Source organism: Asterias amurensis, chromosome 9, assembly GCF_032118995.1.
Source record: "Asterias amurensis chromosome 9, ASM3211899v1".
In the NCBI taxonomy this organism is placed as follows: Eukaryota; Metazoa; Echinodermata; class Asteroidea; order Forcipulatida; family Asteriidae; genus Asterias; species Asterias amurensis.
In genome coordinates this window covers 606,809-624,644 of record NC_092656.1, presented here as the reverse complement: position 1 = coordinate 624,644, position 17,836 = coordinate 606,809, and the positions used below count along the sequence as shown (strand labels likewise).

The window sequence follows — 17,836 nt, the reverse complement described above, 5'->3', positions numbered from 1 at the left end:
CAGGATTCGAAAGTACAGACTTTCAACTTCCGGTGATAAAGTTTAGAAGTAGGTTGTATCTTTTTAAATCGTCCCGTTCGTAAAGATATTACCATTCTCTATATTTGATGATTTATATTATGTTATATTTAACTAAATTGTTTATTATTCAAGGAACGGGTGTTTTGTTGAAACACAATTAGGCCCATAACTGTCATGTCATTCAATCTAAAGTAAAGCTTGTCGTGCGTTTTCCTTCATTAAAAAAAACTTACGTTTGTAATAAATTCTTGGGCATCGTTGCCCCGATCAAATAAAAGTAACCCAACTGCTGTTTTTCAAACAGAATATAAGTTTTCTAGATTTTGACTCCGATTATACTCTCCGTTGTTACATGTAAGTGACACCCCCGGGTCATGTACCCGCTTGATAATAAAAGCCATTTCACGGTTGACTGTATTATGTACATACGGTGTGCATGAACTGAAACTGAGAACCCAAACTCACCACTCATAGTTTGTACCATACGTTTTCAATACAACTTTTCTGCTGCAGTACCAATTTGGAACGCGTCCTCAAAAACTGGATGTGAAATTTAAAAGTCTGGCAGAGAAGAAACCCGTCCGGTTTGGATACTGACTTTGGAATTATACTTCAGTTCAGCCTTCTGAGAGAAACTGTGTCAATTGTTAACTCTTGTCTTTGAGGAATAACCACAAAATAAAAGGAAAATGCAATCTATTAAAATCAAGTTGGCCTCGTTGAGAGAGCAGGTGGAGGTCGCAGAAGATAATGCTGCAGCACAGCAGAGAATAGCCAAGGACTACAAAGAACGATTGGAAATTGTAAGAATATGGGTTTATTTGTGCATTTTGAGGTATTTTAATATTGGTGTCTTTATGCAAGTGACATGACAGTTTGTGCTAATTTTGCAATTTAGGTTTTGACGTGGCTCGTTGGCCATTGTAATGGTTACACACCCCGGTGTACCACCCATTACCACCACCGTCATGACCGTGTCATTGCGGGCATTGGCTTCCAATTGTCGGTTCCGGTATCTCCGCGCGGAGGCGGGACCTGTTGCACTCACTGGTGGTTGCAGTGCGGTGTCTACTCTCGCCTCAAAGACTGCCACTATATCTCCATTATGTAATGTCAGAGGATATCCTAAATCTGTCTAGTTGACTAAATGTATTGATAGAGGAAGAGGCACTTGGAACTATTGTCAGGAAGTGTTGAAAGTCGTGAAAATGAAGCCACTGTCATCCGGTCTAAATTTGTGGTGGTTTTTGACAGAGTACCGGTGATGATAGTCGCGCGATAAAAATTCAATATTTTGTCGTTTGAACTACCAATTCCTCGATACTTCAAAAATTTTAACAAAAACCGCCTTGCATCTTCTTGAAATATATATATTTCAGAAATTGACAGTCGAATTCTATATGGAGCTTAGAACAAACTTACAGCTCCTGGTTTTGCTTTTGGGGATGGGCCGGCGCTCGTGAGAAAAGTTCTACTGGTTCATTTGGTTGGAGCATGGAGGTAGAAATTGGTTGGTGTCCAGTACTTAATTAAGTAACAAATAAATGTAATCTAGGGTTTTCATTATTCCCACATAAACAAAGTTATTATATATTATCATAATGACCTGCTATAATTTTTTTTATATATTATCATAATGACCTGCTATAAAAAAATATTATAATAATAAATATATATAATAATAATATTCATAATGAATCATAATAATTAATAGTATCAGCTTGTCATCAAAGGGTTTCCCTGACTAGTTCACTATGCATTTTAAACTCTGGAAATACAATTAAGATTACACTTTAAAGACAATGTTTACACTCATTAGGGGAATAACATAGTTGCCTTATTAAAATTGATTAATTTAATAACAGGTTGTAATTTTGGAAACATAGCGGGTACCAATCACAACTAAAAAACACCTGTTTAAGAATATTCATCCGCAAATCGATATTTCATCAATGAATGAACTCATTTGTGGTGCTTTTACGTAAATTTAAAGATGGTTTTGCAAAAGAAATCATATAAAACGACAGTTTGTTTTTCAACTGCTAGATTTTAACAAACTATGCGAAAAGCTTTGGATCTAGTTTATTCGCGTAGTGGTAATATTATCTGGGTCAGTGACTCAGCCGTGAAACACCTTTCAGGGAGGTTGTAGGGGGGTACACTCCTAGTCTAACATGGGAATACTTAGACTTTGGAAAAACAAATCAACTCAAATAAGTGTATAAATAATTTATTTTCAAGCTATTGGAACTCTTGTTTAGTGTTATCACTAGGTTTGTATTCAGTTCAAACTGTCACACTATAAACTAATTCAATTAAACACCATCATTAAAATGTGACCTTGAGCACACATCGAGCGTAACACGCATTTTATAATATATAAAAAAACCTATAAAATATTTTTTTTCCAAATGATTTTTGTTTTATTGAAATCAAAATGTAACTGATTGAATAGTGTTTATATTTCACTTTTTAAAAACTCGTGTTTTTTAGCTGAACCTAATCAGCATATTCCCTGAACTAAACAGGGAGTGGCACCCCCGTTACTGGGCATCTGATGTACATGTGGTCATGGCGGCGCAGTGCATAGTGTAATGTGATTTTGTGCACTGGCATAGCATAACAAGCGAGTTATGTGGGAGTGCCACTAAATACATGCATTATCGCGAGCTAGCTGTGTATGAACACTGTGTGACCATAGCTTGAGTTTCAGTTTAGTGCTAAAGACCGGTGAATTTAGACTGCTATTTGCTCCAGTAACAAGGAACTAACACCGAGGACGTGTGGAATAGTCATTTTGCTAGGATTTGTATCAAGTAACTTCACTAAAAATGGAAACCCTGAAGAAGAAATTGGCTCAGTTGAGGAATGAAGCTGAGGAAAGCCATGATGAAGCTGACAGGCAAAGAAGGATTGCCAAGGAATACAAAGATCGCATGGAAGCAGTAAGACGGGGTTTATTTATTTCTCAAATCTGTCACTTTTTAGTCTTTGTGTGTTACATCAGAAGTAGGACATGTAGGGCCAAGAGTATTGTTATCAGTTAGTTTTTTAACAGAAGGTTAGTGTGTGTTTTATTGAAAATAAGAATAATCTTGGACGGGTTGACCCTGAGCCAAAGTGACATGTCTGGCCGGCTTGCAGATTGTGTTACTGAAAATGACCTTTACTTTTCTTGCGCGTTGCATGAAGCCGGTCCCGCCCTGTGAATGAACAGAAAAAGTTTCTCCAAGGTTCACCATGCAAGGAATGCAATGATCAATGTCCAGAGAGCTAACAAGTTGTTATTTTTTAGGACTTCTTGTGTTCCAGTGTCTCAATCTCATATATCATAATATATAATATTTTTTGTCAATCAATGTCTTATTTATTGTTATGTTATGACATGGAGATGATAAGTAAGAATAAGGTACACATTCATTGCCGATTTTCAAACTTTACATTAACAAACATTACATTTTATGGTCGACATGTATTTCATCAAACGATTTCCCTTGTGTTATTGTATAGTAGCAGAGCAAAATGCTACACAGAATGTCTCGGTTGCTACTCAAAAATTATGATTTGCTACTCAATAGCATTCATCATTCAATGTGTATAAAATTAGTTCAGCCTTAAAAAGCTATGCAAAATTGTTGGATGAAATCCAATGAGGAAATCGTTCCCTGATTTATATTATTATCTCGACTATATTTGAATCATGTTAACCAGGCTGCATGATGGGACCCAATCCACACTTGACTAGAACATCTGTTCTGAAAACCACACTTCGTCCTATTCTGTGTTACTCGCTACATGGTGTTAAACCCAACAGCGCTTTGATTTTCAGCACAACATTATCATGTGAGCCGATTGAATGCTGAAATGTGTTAGTCAGTACACCTCTACGTATAATGCACACATATCAGTTGTAAGACTAGCACGAGGGAACCCAGGACTAGCGGGAGACTTGGTCGTGGACAGTGTAAAATTGGTCCTGTGTGATACAATGATATTCCCTACCATGTTGCGCTAACTACCCCACAGGGCGGGGACTTAGTTTTTGTAGCTGGCTGACCCCGCCACCGGAATGTGGGGCAAAAAATAAAGTTGGAAAGAAGGAGAAATGTATTCGAATTGGGGGGTGCAGTCGCAGCGCTGGTTTGAGCATAGCACCAATTTGTGTAGTCGTTCGATCCCAATTAATGTACAGCAGGACTCTGTAGTTACTAAATTGACTCGATCGGATTGTCAAAACAAAATTTCCGTGATTGCAATTTGCAAATGTTGGCAGCTCTGTACTTCATGCAGTGAGGCTATAACTAGTTTAACAATGTTTAATTAAGCCAAGATACTTAAATTGATAAGCTTGTTGTATTCAGGATACAGCATTGAACCCTTTTCCAGGATGCATTGCAGATTGTTCAAAGGATTAAATGCTTCAAAAAATAAGATTTGCTTTTTGATAACAAACTTCCTGTGAAAAGCTTGTGTGTACATGTGTCAAGCCGAGCCTAATGCATGTCATTAGTATTACAAATCTAGCTTAATTATAATTAAGTGCCTATTGATTAACATTCTATGAGTTTGGAACATTGTTATAGACATTACAACAATATCAAAACTTGTTAGCTATCTATTTATATTGTTTTTCCTTATTTGTTTTAAAATTGAAAGTACTCGTACAGTGTTTGTGTGCTCTGCTTTTTCCTTATTTTTTTAATTTGACTTTTTATTTCATTTTTTGGGGGTTAATTTGGCCTGGGGTTGAATCTCTTTCTGTACCCTTCATTATCTTGGGGCTGTGCATGACCCCTGGGTACTTGTCCAGACCTTACATGTACTTTCTGCTCTTGGTCTGCTCTTTGCCACGCCTTGATCTAAAATGATTTCTTATGGTAGGCCTTGAACTTTGCTCTTGAAGAGCGCAGCAATTTTGCTCTAGTAAGGGGCACTTGAGAGAAATGTCAGTTTGTATTGGAACCTTGCAGAGGGCACTACGGCAAAAGCACAGGGCACCAGTGGGTTATTTTGAGGTCTGCTGTGGTATGGAGCTCATTATAGTCATTTCACATTGGAAAAAGGAGCACATGCTGCGTTGACTTAAATGAGCAAGTTCCATATTGGAAGCGGAATTTTCATAATACACATGAATGTATCCATGAATGTAACCATGAATGTACATGTATCACACATGTGTAGTGTGCTCAGTGTAGCAAACCATGAATGGGGGATGCCAAGCTCATGGTAACTTAGCTCATGGTGCATTGGTGTACAAACATACTGACTGTATAATATTCCCTCTAAATGCTTATGATTGCTATGCATATATTCCAAGGTACATGTAGAGTCAAGTATGCCATGTGTTTTTGTATCACAGCCTTGGGTTATATCAAACAACATTCAGTAAACTAGTCTATGAATATAAATAATCCATGGATGTAAATTACTTACGCTTAAAATAAAGGTCAATTTGAGTATTAAATCATTCAGGATTAGCAGACAGGTGATTTCTTAGGATTTTTTCCTGCTTTCCAGATTTTTCTTAAAATCTCCTTTTGAAGCCTTTCAGTTTTCTTGGAAGATGAAAAGCAATCAGCTAAGGGTGAAAGAACTGTTTGTAGTCCACATTGTGTTCAAACCTGTAGTTTTGTATTTCTATACAGAATTTTTTTAACATCTGGGTGGTTCTTGGTCTAGAATAAGAGAGTACCCAGACCCACAAGTCATATCACATTCGTCGAATCACATCACTGTATTTTACATTGCACATCTCGTCTGGGTTCTTATGTTTTGATGCCATATGATACAGCTCTTTCCTCCCACACATATTCCAATGTGATTGTTTGCCTATCAAGAACACTGTTATACTGGCAAGCAGCTTTCTTAATCTGATGAAAATAAATTGTTTTATTTTCAGTACTTGTATACCTGTTGATTGAATTGGTTGACTGTACAATTCAGGTCAATATTTTCTAATTTCTCAATATTTTTTTGGATTACTTTTCCTTAGGCTGAGGCAGAGAAGGAAGACTTGATCCGCAAGACACAGCTTATGGACGATGATATCTCAAGACTCACAACACAGAAAGATGAACTCTCATCAAAACTCACTGAAGTAGAAGAGCAAGCTGAACTACACATAAGGTGAGTCATCAAACTGCAGCCATTCTTAAGACATGTTTGTTCCTCAAGGTTTCAGCCAAGACTTGGTAAAAGGGTGTCAAAAACTGGGTGTCCAATTTGTTTTAACAATACATCAGACGAATAAAACAGTGTGTCCAAAAGACACCCAGACACCCCTCTAGCTAAGTGTTCCTGCCAGTGGTTTGCTGTGCCCATGGCTCATGCTGACCATGGCTCTTGCTTACCATGGCTCTTGCTTACCATGGCTCGTGCTGACCATGGCTCGTGCTTACCATGGCTCTTGCTTACCATGGCTCTTGCTTACCATGGCTCTTGCTTACCATGGCTCTTGCTTACCATGGCTCTTGCTCACCATGGCTCTTGCTTACCATGGCTCTTGCTTACCATGGCTCTTGCTTACCATGGCTCTTGTTTACCATGGCTCTTGCTTACCATGGCTCTTGCTTACCATGGAAACTTCTGTGCTCGTGGTTATTGCCTGTGTAAGTAAGCTGAGAATGATTTGTAAACATAAAGTTTGCACTACACAAGCAAAAAGTCCTAACCAAGGAACTATGGCCTACCTAAGCAAGAATAGTTTCAGGCACTATTTCATTGACAGAAAGGTAGAATCACAGGACTAAATGACTTTGAATTGGTGCCTCCTCTTACAAACCTCTATTCAGCTATTGACGAGGAACATGTTTATGGCTCAGAGCGCTCTGTTGAACAATTGAAATTTAACAATCTTGTTAAATTCTAAACCAACTTGGAACTTTCTTAATAAGCCAATTCATTTGATTGGATATGTTACAACCATGGTTGGCACAACCCACCAAAGTTTTAGGGGATGGGGGATTGACTGGGCCAATGATGTGCATGAAAGTGATGCTTACGCTTACTTTAAACCAAAGGTTTTTACACTTGTTGGAAGTAATGCAGGATACTTGATGGTCAATCACTAATTCAGATTGGTTAATCAAGTCTGTTGGGATTGGCAGCTGTCATGCGTGCATTCCCTAAAGATTGATAACTGTTTTTTTTTATTAATATAAATTAAATTTTTTTGGTGATCTTTTAAACTAGAAACCAGATTATTCATGGGAAAGTTTTCTCAGTGTAAACTTCTGCATCGGACTGAAAATTTAAAAAAACTTTCAAAAGAATCTGATATATAGGAATCTTTGCCATGAGCAAAGTATTGAGCCTATAGCTAGATATACCACTCAAGAAATTATTTGCAATAAAAAAATTCTAAAGACTTGGGCGCTCCAAAAAGGAATCTTGTGTACAGTAAAGTAAATATGATGACATTAAGTGCAGGGACACAGTAAAGAACAAAAGATGTCTCCACAGGGATGAAAACATTACAATGTATGGTTTTTATTATTATTTCCATGGGAGCTTTCTGGGCTTGCAGGTGGGCCCTGGTTTGAGGAGCCAAATAACCCTGAACAGTTGAATAAAAATTGCTGACATGATTAATTCAAGGACTATTAACCTTCTAGTCTCAGGAAGTGACTTGTGGCTGATGCAAGGATTCAATTTTTGTGACAATTGGCAGCTCAAATTGCAGACCACCAATGTTGTACCAATAAATCTCAACAAGCCTGCGATTTGTCTGGGATGTTTCCTGATTTTTCATGGATCGCCCTGTGATTTTCTCGGAAGAACAGGGAGAGATATCATCCAGCAATTTTGTATAGCAAAACAATTAGTGTGAACTTATTTTGTGCACACTGCATGCACAAATACTGAGTAGCAAGTTGTGATTTTTTAGTAGCAAAGTTTGATATACATTGTGTAGTATTTTGCTCTGCTGTACAGTGATGAAACCCTTGGCCTTGTTCTTCCGGTTTCTGCGCCAACTTAAAGACACTGGATACTATTGGTAATTGTCAAAGACCAGTCTTACTGGGTGTATCTCAACATATGCGTGATGTGACAAACCTGTGAAAATTTGAGCTCAATGGGGCGTCGAAGTTGCGAGATAATAATGAAAGAAAAAACACCCTTGTCACAAGAAGTTGTGTGCTTTCAGTCGCTTGATTTCGAGACCTCAGTCAAAATCTTATTCTGAGGTCTCGAAATCAAATTCATGGAAAATTACTTCTTTCTCGGAAACTACATTACTTCAGAGGGAGCCGTTTTTCACAATGTTTTATACTATCAGCCTCTCCCCATTACTCGTTACCAAGTAAGGTTTTATGCTAATAATTATTTTGAGTATACCAATAGTGTCCACTGCCTTTAAAGGAACACGTTGCCTTGGATCGGACGAGTTGGTCAAAACAAAAGCGTTTGTAACCGTTTTTTATAAAATGCATATGGTTGGAAAGATGTTTTAAAAGTAGAATACAATGATCCACACAAGTTTGCCTCGAAATTGCGTGGTTTTCCTTCTACTGTGCGAACTAACATGGTCGGCCATTTATGGGAGTCAAAATTTTGACCCCCATAAATGGCCGACGTGTTAGTCGACAAGGTTAAAGGAAAACCACGCAATTTCGAGGCATGTTTGTGTGGATCATTGTATTCTACTTTTACAACATCTTTCTACCCATATGCATTTTATAAAAAACGGTTACAAACGCTTTTCAAAGACCAACTCGACCGATCCAAGGCAACGTGTTCCTTTAAACAGAACTGGACTGAGACACACCAACCCTTCAGATATTAAACTGAAATGTTCTTGGAAAGTCTGTATCACTTCAGATAACATTATGTACATATGTAAATTAAGGGTGTTTCACTTTCAGCTTCGTTCATCTACACACCCAAAGGAAAGTGCTGTCAATTTTTCAGGATTTTCCCTACAATCTGGCCTGATTTCATTGGATGATTCGCACATTATTTTAATGTGACTCCATCAGATTAGTAACCATAGCTGCAGGCCTTGGTGACTTGTTAGTGCATAATTAGGTTGGGTCTATAAAGGGCAATGGCAATCAATGTGTCCTGACTACACACATCGTCATGGGTAACCTCACACTGTGAGTTCTCACTTTACCCTGAAAAAACATTCCAAGGTTAGGTGTGGTATGTTTCTACTTCCATGCTTCACCATAGTTACAATCAAACAAGGTCTGCTTTGGAAAACTATCCAATTCATCTACAATGGTTGGAATTTACAGATGAAAGTTTTGAATGCACCTCAGTCAGCTGTTCAAAGTGTCTGACATGTTTGTTCTTTGGACATTATTAGAGCAAGTCTAACTTCCCCAAGTCCTTCTGTTGACCCGCGCTTGACACGGATCGCACCTAGAGCTGTATACAATATCTGCCTTTTTGGGAGTCAGTTCCTTTGTGTCTATTTTGATTCCCAAAATGGCTGACAGGATAATCATGTGTGTGCACCATTTAGTAAAATGGGTCCTTGTAGAAGTAAAGTATTCAGAAGGACTTGGGGGTTTAAGGTCAGTGCAGTATGAAGGAGGATCAAGAAAGATTGGGTTGTTATTTCATGAACACTGTTTGAGACTTTTGTCAGCTCGACCAATCCTGTATACCTTTTAAAAGCAGAGCTATTGATTCAAAACTTGGAGACAATCTGACACGATCTCCCTAATAACAGTAACCAAGCACCATGAACTGTCTAGCACTTGTACAGCACAGTGTTTCACCATGGTGAAACCATGGTGTCACACATGGTTCTGTTGGATCCTTGCCAGACAAATATAATTGACCTCACTTAAGGAGTGATAATGATGTTGCCGTGACCTCGGTTGACCTCTAACCTTGTAAGGTCATCTAGAGGCAATGTTTATTGGAGTTGTGCTGGTATGGGTGCCATCAGTTGGCCATCTGTGGTGGAGGGAATAATAAGCCCAGTGGAACTTCGTGTTTTTTGGGTTAGGAAACATTGATTGATTAGTGGATCATTATCAGTGCAGTTAGGAATAGAAGGGGGACTGCATGTATACCTGTACATGTACATGTGCACCATTCCTGTAGGCTTTTAGTTCAGAGTCATGGTCTTGACACTTGTGTCATTAGCTTTAAAAGCAACGCACCTAAGGCTAAACCAGTTTAGCTTTCCAAGGTTTTTTTGTGAAGTTCTCATTAACATTTTCACGAGTAATATGCAGGTATGATATTATTCTTCCTGCTTCAGTCTGATTAATGATGTTTTTGCCCTTGGAAAATTCAGGAAAATTGTGAATAAATACCCTGAAAAGTAAAGTCTACACCATAATGTAGTACAAGTAAGTCGGCCCTTGTACTCAATAAACTTTTCTTACCTTTTTCAAAGGATCAAATATCATGCCTGACAATACCAACTTTGGATTGTGACGTTTGTTGATTTTATAATTACCTAAACCATATAAATTCCAATAATATGAAGTCATGTCAAGGGTGCATTATTAGTCTCGCCCAGTCGGCTTCCAAATCCAATTCATCCTTCCTAGATCCCACTAGAATGTGAGGCCAGGAATTCCTTTGACTCACTGAACTGAAAAGGAAACCCAACAAACCAATCGTGATGAACACACCATTGCGGAGTGAACTATTTCACTAGTCAGTATTCACCCTTGGTAGGTTCTTTTCATGTTGATGAGTCTCTTAAAGTGTGCCTCGTCTGGCGACTGAATTGTCCTCATGCATGGAGTGAGTTAGTGAGTAGTAATTTCACCTGACATGGAACAGTGAGCCATCGCACCGCACCGAAAAGGGTTCACAGTAGGGAGGATAGAAAGCCACATATTTTTACCAACATGTACTCAATGTTCATGCACTAAGCATGTGCAGTAGCCTACAAGTATTTCATGTACTGTTTCAATGCTTCTGGTCCTTGTTTTTGACTTGGCTGGTGGTGTTATACATGTACATGTAGTCTGTGTAATGCAAAACTTAACAGGAATGTTTTACTAAGAATTTGGAAGAACACACGCACAAGCAAAACAATTTACTCATCAATGAATCCAGTAAGACTTTGCTAGGGTCAACTGGTAATTTAATATTTTTTGCATTAGTACCACTGGATACAGTTTGCAACAGCTAATTCTATTTTCTCATCAAGGAACAGACTCAAGCCTTTGGGCCTTTGGCGCCTAACCCAAGGAAACCTTATTTTGCGTACTGTCGGCTATGTAAAGGCACATCGAATGTTATAATGCATGTTGTTTGTCCGTACAGCATTGAGCAGTCTCATTAGAAAATCAGTGAGGCAAAAGTCGGCCCATAAACTACTTTAGTTACATCATATGGTTCAGTTCATCCCATATACCTTGCACAGTGTACATTGGTTGTAGATATGTCCTGTATTTAGTTGAATAGAGAGGAACTACAGTGGTGTAGCCTTCGCCCTTGCCATAGCAGACAATACACACCTTGTTTGCACACCGCAGCATTTACACAAAATGTACAAGCACCCCACCCCATTCCTGTGTGCACCTAGAGAGAAATCTGAATGAGCTGCACTATGTCTGCCATTACAGGGTTCAAAGTGTAGATTGAGTGACCTTTTGCAAACAAGAAGAGTTACATTTCTCAGGGTCCTTTCATAGAAGGTGTCCACTTTTCAAAATTAAAAGGAGGTGTCTACCCTTTAAAATTGAAGGGAGGTCTATGTATACCTTCAAAAGGGGGTGTCTACATGTACGTATGTACCTTTGTGGAAGTGTCCCCCTTTAAAGCAGGCGTTTGCCTTTAAAGGAGGTGTCCAACTTTGGTATCGAAATAAACACAACAGGATTTTCTTTTGAGCATCGAAAAAGGCTTGAAATTTTCAACTAATTTCAATTTGTTATAATGGATTTTTACGCTCATGCGTTACTTTTGTCTTGAAGTCCAAAAGTCTTCCAGCTAATGTTTTTAAGATGGAGTTCGTTTTATGAAATTGGGCCCATGTCAAAGGTACATGTAAACCCAAAGGAGATCGGATCTTGTAGTCTTTTATCCTGCGGGTGAAATCTCTTGAAATAATTGTTTGAAGTTCACAGTGCAACCACACATGGATTTGACACCATTAGTTAATCATTTAAAAAGCAAGGGGCAGTGTAATCAAATGTAGGGGGGGGGGGGACTAGTGGGAATCTTAAAATGTTAATTGGTTAATACCGTGTAAAGATCTTTTTGAGAGCAGACTTTGCCCTTCTCATTCTGTTTAACCTTGGTCTAAGATTACAAAATGTAATTTGAGATTAAATAAACCCATGGTTTATTTAGCCCTACATGTAAAGCACGAGGTTAAATTAAAACTCCTGGGAATCGTAAAGCGCTGGTTGACCTGCCTCAAAGCTGTTTTATAATGTGATTGTGATATTCCAAGTACATTCCTGTGGTTCTAAAGATGGAAAATATCTTTGCCAGGAGGCTTAGAGCCAGCGTGTGTGCATCTCTCAATGCAGTGTAGTTTTTATTGCCATCAGAGCCTGTCATAATTTAATGTCTTGTTCTGTTGAATAGGATTCGTGCTCATTCCACTGAAAGGGACCGTCTGAACAAAATGAATGTGAATTTATATAGTCAGGTACAATGTATAATGAAGTCGGATGTTATTTCTTTGCAAATGAAAGTATAAACTGACAATACACCAACCAGCAACAGTGTGCAATTTTTAGAGATGGTTACTTTAGATCCAAGTTGTGACCAAACACTTGTAAATAATCCAATGGAGTCAAGAAATTATTTCTGATTATCAAATGCATAATACCACGTCATAATTGATAATGGTGCCTAGTTGAGAATTCTCCTGAATATCCAATACATGTAAATCTACTGTGTGGTAGTAGAATAAAGAAAGACAGTTCTCTAAGAACCAACTCTACCTGGCAAGTAGATACACATGGTGTTACAGCAAACCAAATATATACAAAGTATTGATGCCTAGTTGCCTACATAGTCTTATGAAAATACTGTGACGGTTTTTGTTGTTTTCTCCGCCTATTATACTGCATTCAGCTGAAACTTTTGTTGCATCTTGCTTCGTAACTGCATCTATGAATCAGCATATGCTCACAACAACCAAACCATGACCCTTGGTTGAGTGAGGCATCAGTAACAATCTGCCGTTTCTGAAGTACAAATAGCAACCAGAAATGAAAGTACTACCCTAATAAAAACACAGACACAGTGTCACATTGCTTTTCTAGGCCCCAGCTGGCTTCATTTTCCAAGGTGTGAAAAATCTGTAGCCTTAATAAGCGCTGAATAATTTGACACTCAAGCATTAATACATGAAAAAGGAGACAATCTCTGATTGTGAATACAGAAACTAGTTGGACCATGGGCAGAGGATTTCCTGTAAATGTATGTCAAAATAATACACAGCTGGTCTGACATCCACCACACCTGAAATTCTGACTGACAGACCGGGGAAAGATTGGTGCCTGAAAGATAGAAACAGGGCAATGAATGAACAAATTTTCTTGAGCTGTTTTGCTGACAGTCGAACAATTCCCAGGGACCAGTGGTGTGATCTGGAAAATGGATGTTGCACAGAAAAAAAACAGGCGACTAATAACGTGGTTTATAAATTTCTGTTAATGAAATCAAGTTACCCTAAAAAATGAGTAGAACTGTGACCTGTAGGCCTGCAGATAATGCAAAATGTCAGTTTTAGGTGACAAATTCATGTCTGATTTAGTATGCGAGTTGGAAAACCCTAAATAGAGAAAATCCACCAATCTGGCAAGGATTGAAAACCCAATTCACAATTCACTTTAGCTCTCCTTGTCTTTGGGACAGTGTAGGACACTCTGTTTTGTCAGTAAAAATTTAGGTACCATGTGATTGTTCTTTCAATTTAAAGCAACGTTGACCAATGTTTATGCATCATGTAGAGTTCCTGCAGTTGGTGAAATTGTGACCTGTCATGGTCTTGTTAGTAGTTTGATACTTGAGTAATTTAGCTGTGGATATTCTAGGAAGAGGTTATGTTCTGGTTTTAGATGGGTTGTAAAAATGGGTGATCCCAGGTTACATGTACCCACTTCCCATCATTCGGTATTGAAGTCTAGTTCCTGTTTGTTTGAAGCGCTGCGGTCATTGGTCAAGTGCTGTCTGACGACTGGGTCATATCAAGTTGATCATTTCTGTTTAATCATTTTCGGCTCTACCATTCAAACAGGAACTTCAGAGTGTTGATATTAAATCAGTTATTAACAGAGGTCAAATTTGATGTTGATTTATTCATTCTCATGCATACTGTACCCTCACATTCCTTGGGGGATCCGTAACTCTTATTGGGGTTGGAAAGATTTATATTTTTTTAAAGACACAATCAGTTTTGATGTGTATCGGTCCATTTATAATGTGTACATTACCATACTCTTTAGAATTATAATGGTTGTTTTGTAGCATGGGATGGTATTAGTGTGGGTGCCAGGATTTGTACTGGCACATTATTAACGCAACAACGCTGATTCGTGAGTTGCATTCTAAAGTTGCATAGCACTTCAGTGTACAGTGCTCATTTTTATTACATGCAGGGGCTAGGTATATGCACGTCAGCATCCCTGTGGTGTGCAAGCTATGTCTAGCAGACCTGCATTGGTAATGAACTATGTATTAGTCATTGAAAGATGACTGTGTTTCATGATGAGAGCTCTGTAGTTTCACTAGCTAGACACACAACCTGTGAATGCTTATGATAATTAATTCAATCCTCCGTAAAAACCATAATGCTACATAGTATACTGTGTGTTAGACACCTGTTATGTGAACATGAAAACCCGGTAATTGATTTGGTATTATTATTTTAGCAGGTGCAAGTTTACATGTAGTCCACTGGGAAATAGAACAAAACAAACTTGGATTTGTGTTGTCTTATTTACATGTACATGATTTTTACCGTGTTCAGCACAGGAAAATGTACCTGTTTCCCCGCAGACATGCAATGTGTTGTCTGGCTGGCTTTTAGTTTTATGGGCATCCTGTTTTGAATGTGGAAAGCCTACTTTAATTCTGTCATTTTACATGTAAAGGTACCACCATAAAAACAGTTGTCATCTAGTTTAACAAAAAGAGTGACCTAGTACAATCCAGGGCATTTCATTACAGGCAAATTGTACATTTTTCATCATAATAACCAATTACATGTAGTATAAAAGAATTGTAAAATTAAAAGCCGGACAAGATTTGATATTCCTCCAATGAGCCAAGTACAAATTATGCCTGTCTGAATGTCACTCTTCCTCTTCATTTGTTTATGGCTCTTTGTATTCTGAGTTTATCGCCTTAATTCTTTTTCTTTGGTTACAGCAAATTTTGAGACACAATGTCCCAACTGTAATTTCTTCCTTTTTTGTGTGAAGAAAGACAGCCTATTAATCTTCTCTTTCTTTCTTTTATATTTTTTTTCTGTTCCCAGGGCAACCAAGGCTCTTGAGACTAGGAGCATGTCTGATGATGAGAAGGTAGGCTTCCTCGGTGATGGCTAAATCTTATTAAAAAAGAATAAAATAAGTTTTTCTGGCAAAAAAAGAAGACTGAACGAAAACGATCAGAGAATACTGATCGAAGCGTTGAGTCTTTTCAGAACCAACAAGACTACTCAAAAGAGTTGTACTGCAAACCTCATTTGATTAACAAATTTATTCAAAGTACAGACCCCATTGCATCAATATCACACACGGCTTTCATCTGCCCATTGTCTGCCACTATGGGAGTTGTATTACATGTGACGATGTGGTGTGTGTCTAACCCATAGAGTGCGTCACTTAAAATGGCGCTGCACAGGAAACAGGGAACCTGACTACCAATATGGTGCAACCATGGATGATGATTCAGTTGAGCTTGATCAATGTGATCAGAATGCTCTGAAATAAATTCTCTACTAAAGAAACAAGGTTCAATCTCAGCAAGTTTGGAGGAAATAATGTTTTAAAAAGATCAGAATGCTCGGAGATTAAAATGAAAAAGAGCAAATTGTTGCTTTTTCTCTTGGGATTTGTAAAAATTACACAGATTGCAATTTTATGGAAAGTGTTTGAAATCCAATCAATGACGAGTTCAGATTAGAAAGAGTTATTATTAAGTGTGACCAGACTTGTTTGGAATGAAAGACAATCCATTGCAATAAAATTTAGTTCATCATTTCACGAGAAATTGATTTTTGTCTGCAGAACTGTATGATCTTGTTCACATGTCTAGCGTAACAGCTGGATAATTTTACCCCCAATGCACATAAAGGAATACATAAAACCATTTGTAAACCCCAGATATTCCTCTAGTCAACCGTAAATTTGTTGGTCCTATTATAATTTTTGAAACGAGAGGGTTGTCCTTGTTCGTGATAATCAATCACGACTAGTGTGTATGTCTGGGCAATGACGGGTTCACCTAAAAATGCAAACAAAGCGCTTTGTGCAGGACAATGGTTATTGATTCTAAAGTTCCATATTCACAACTGTTTGCATTCAGGTTTTAGTGAATATTTTCCAGTTTTGTCACCTGAACTTGAAGAAGTCGCAGAAAAAAGATCATGACCTGCATTTTAGTTTTGTATACTGGTGTTGTATTTCTGTACTCTGGTTGCCATTTGTGTATAAATTTCTAAATTCTATCACTGTTTTGAAATCTTTGTTGTTGAATGAGTACCATGCATGACGATATTAATATCTTTTCAAAGTATTGTCGTAAATGTTTTGTTGGAAGTCTGGCCAAAAACATTTGTTGTCACAATCCACAGTTTGTTTGCAACCCTGAATTTGCTTTGTGTTTTTCTTTGATAAAGTACCGTCTGCTTTGAAAGGTGAAATTAAATCAATTTTGTTTTCTTTCTTTTCCTCTCGCTGAATATTCTCTGTTTGTTTCTGTTCGTCATATTCTGCATCCCTTCCTCCCTTTCATCTTTAAATGTGTTGTATATCTTTTTGTGAAATACACTCCCGGTCTTTTGTTTTTCAATCCATCTCTCATCATCAACTCTATTCCTCGTAACCCTTTTCTTGTGTTATTTTTCTTCCCTTGGCTAAACTCTTCCCTGCTTTATGTGTATTTCTTTCCTACTTGTAATGGATGTATGCTTCATGGACTGTCTCTCGGCACCTTCCTTTCCTGATGTGGAACCCCGCCCATCTGGACACGCCCCTGCCCCGCCCATTCTTCAGATCAATGAACTTGAGTCCCAAGTGCGGCAATTCAAAGAGACTTCAGAGGAGTCAGATCGTAAATATGATGAGGTACCCTAATTTGAATTTTATATTTTACTAACCATTCTAACTTTGTCCCCCATCACGGGGCATTTTGTTTTTTCATTCTTCTCTACGCCTACTTTTTGCGGACTTTGCTTTAAAAACTAAAAAGATCAACACACTTGAGAAGGATCTGATAAAGTGGAAGAACGCAGCTGATCAGTTTGAATTTCAGTACAAGGAGGTAAAGAAATTATTAAAATTTTCTAAGTGGAAAGCTGTCGTGCATGTGCTGGTATTTGGTAGGACTATCAGCTTATATTTGTGATGGAATTCTGTTAATTCGTGGTGTCAGTGCAAAAAAAAGCATTTGCAATAAATAAAAATGTGGCAAGATACTACATTTTTGCCTGGAGCATTTTTGTGTTAGAGACTACACTTTTGCAAAGTGAAACTGGGCATTTTTGCACTGACGTGACAATCCATACTTCTGTTATCTTTTGTACTATTGTTTCAACGTGAATTTATGTAAAGAAAAACAATTTTTGTGTGTAAAATTTGTGCTGGCAGTCTTGTGGTATTTACTCTCAAGTTTGAGCCCAGTATGTACATGTATGTGATATGGAATGGAG

At 38.0% G+C, this 17,836-nt stretch overlaps 1 protein-coding gene across 5 annotated transcripts in view; it reads left to right on the top strand.

Moving 5' to 3' along the window:
- Positions 1-17,836, top strand: part of LOC139942139 (uncharacterized) — a 43,411-nt gene that overhangs the window by 5,759 nt on the left and 19,816 nt on the right. For 3 of the 5 annotated variants that reach the window (XM_071938864.1, XM_071938865.1, XM_071938863.1), the window contains exons 3-5: positions 6,014-6,147; positions 15,440-15,485; positions 17,181-17,252. In XM_071938864.1, coding sequence (XP_071794965.1) covers positions 6,014-6,147; positions 15,440-15,485; positions 17,181-17,252 — 252 coding nt within the window. Of the gene's footprint in view, positions 1-458; positions 825-2,665; positions 2,967-6,013; positions 6,148-15,439; positions 15,486-17,180; positions 17,253-17,836 lie in introns of those variants that run through there. The other 2 variants (XM_071938866.1, XM_071938867.1) reach the window with 2 other exon arrangements.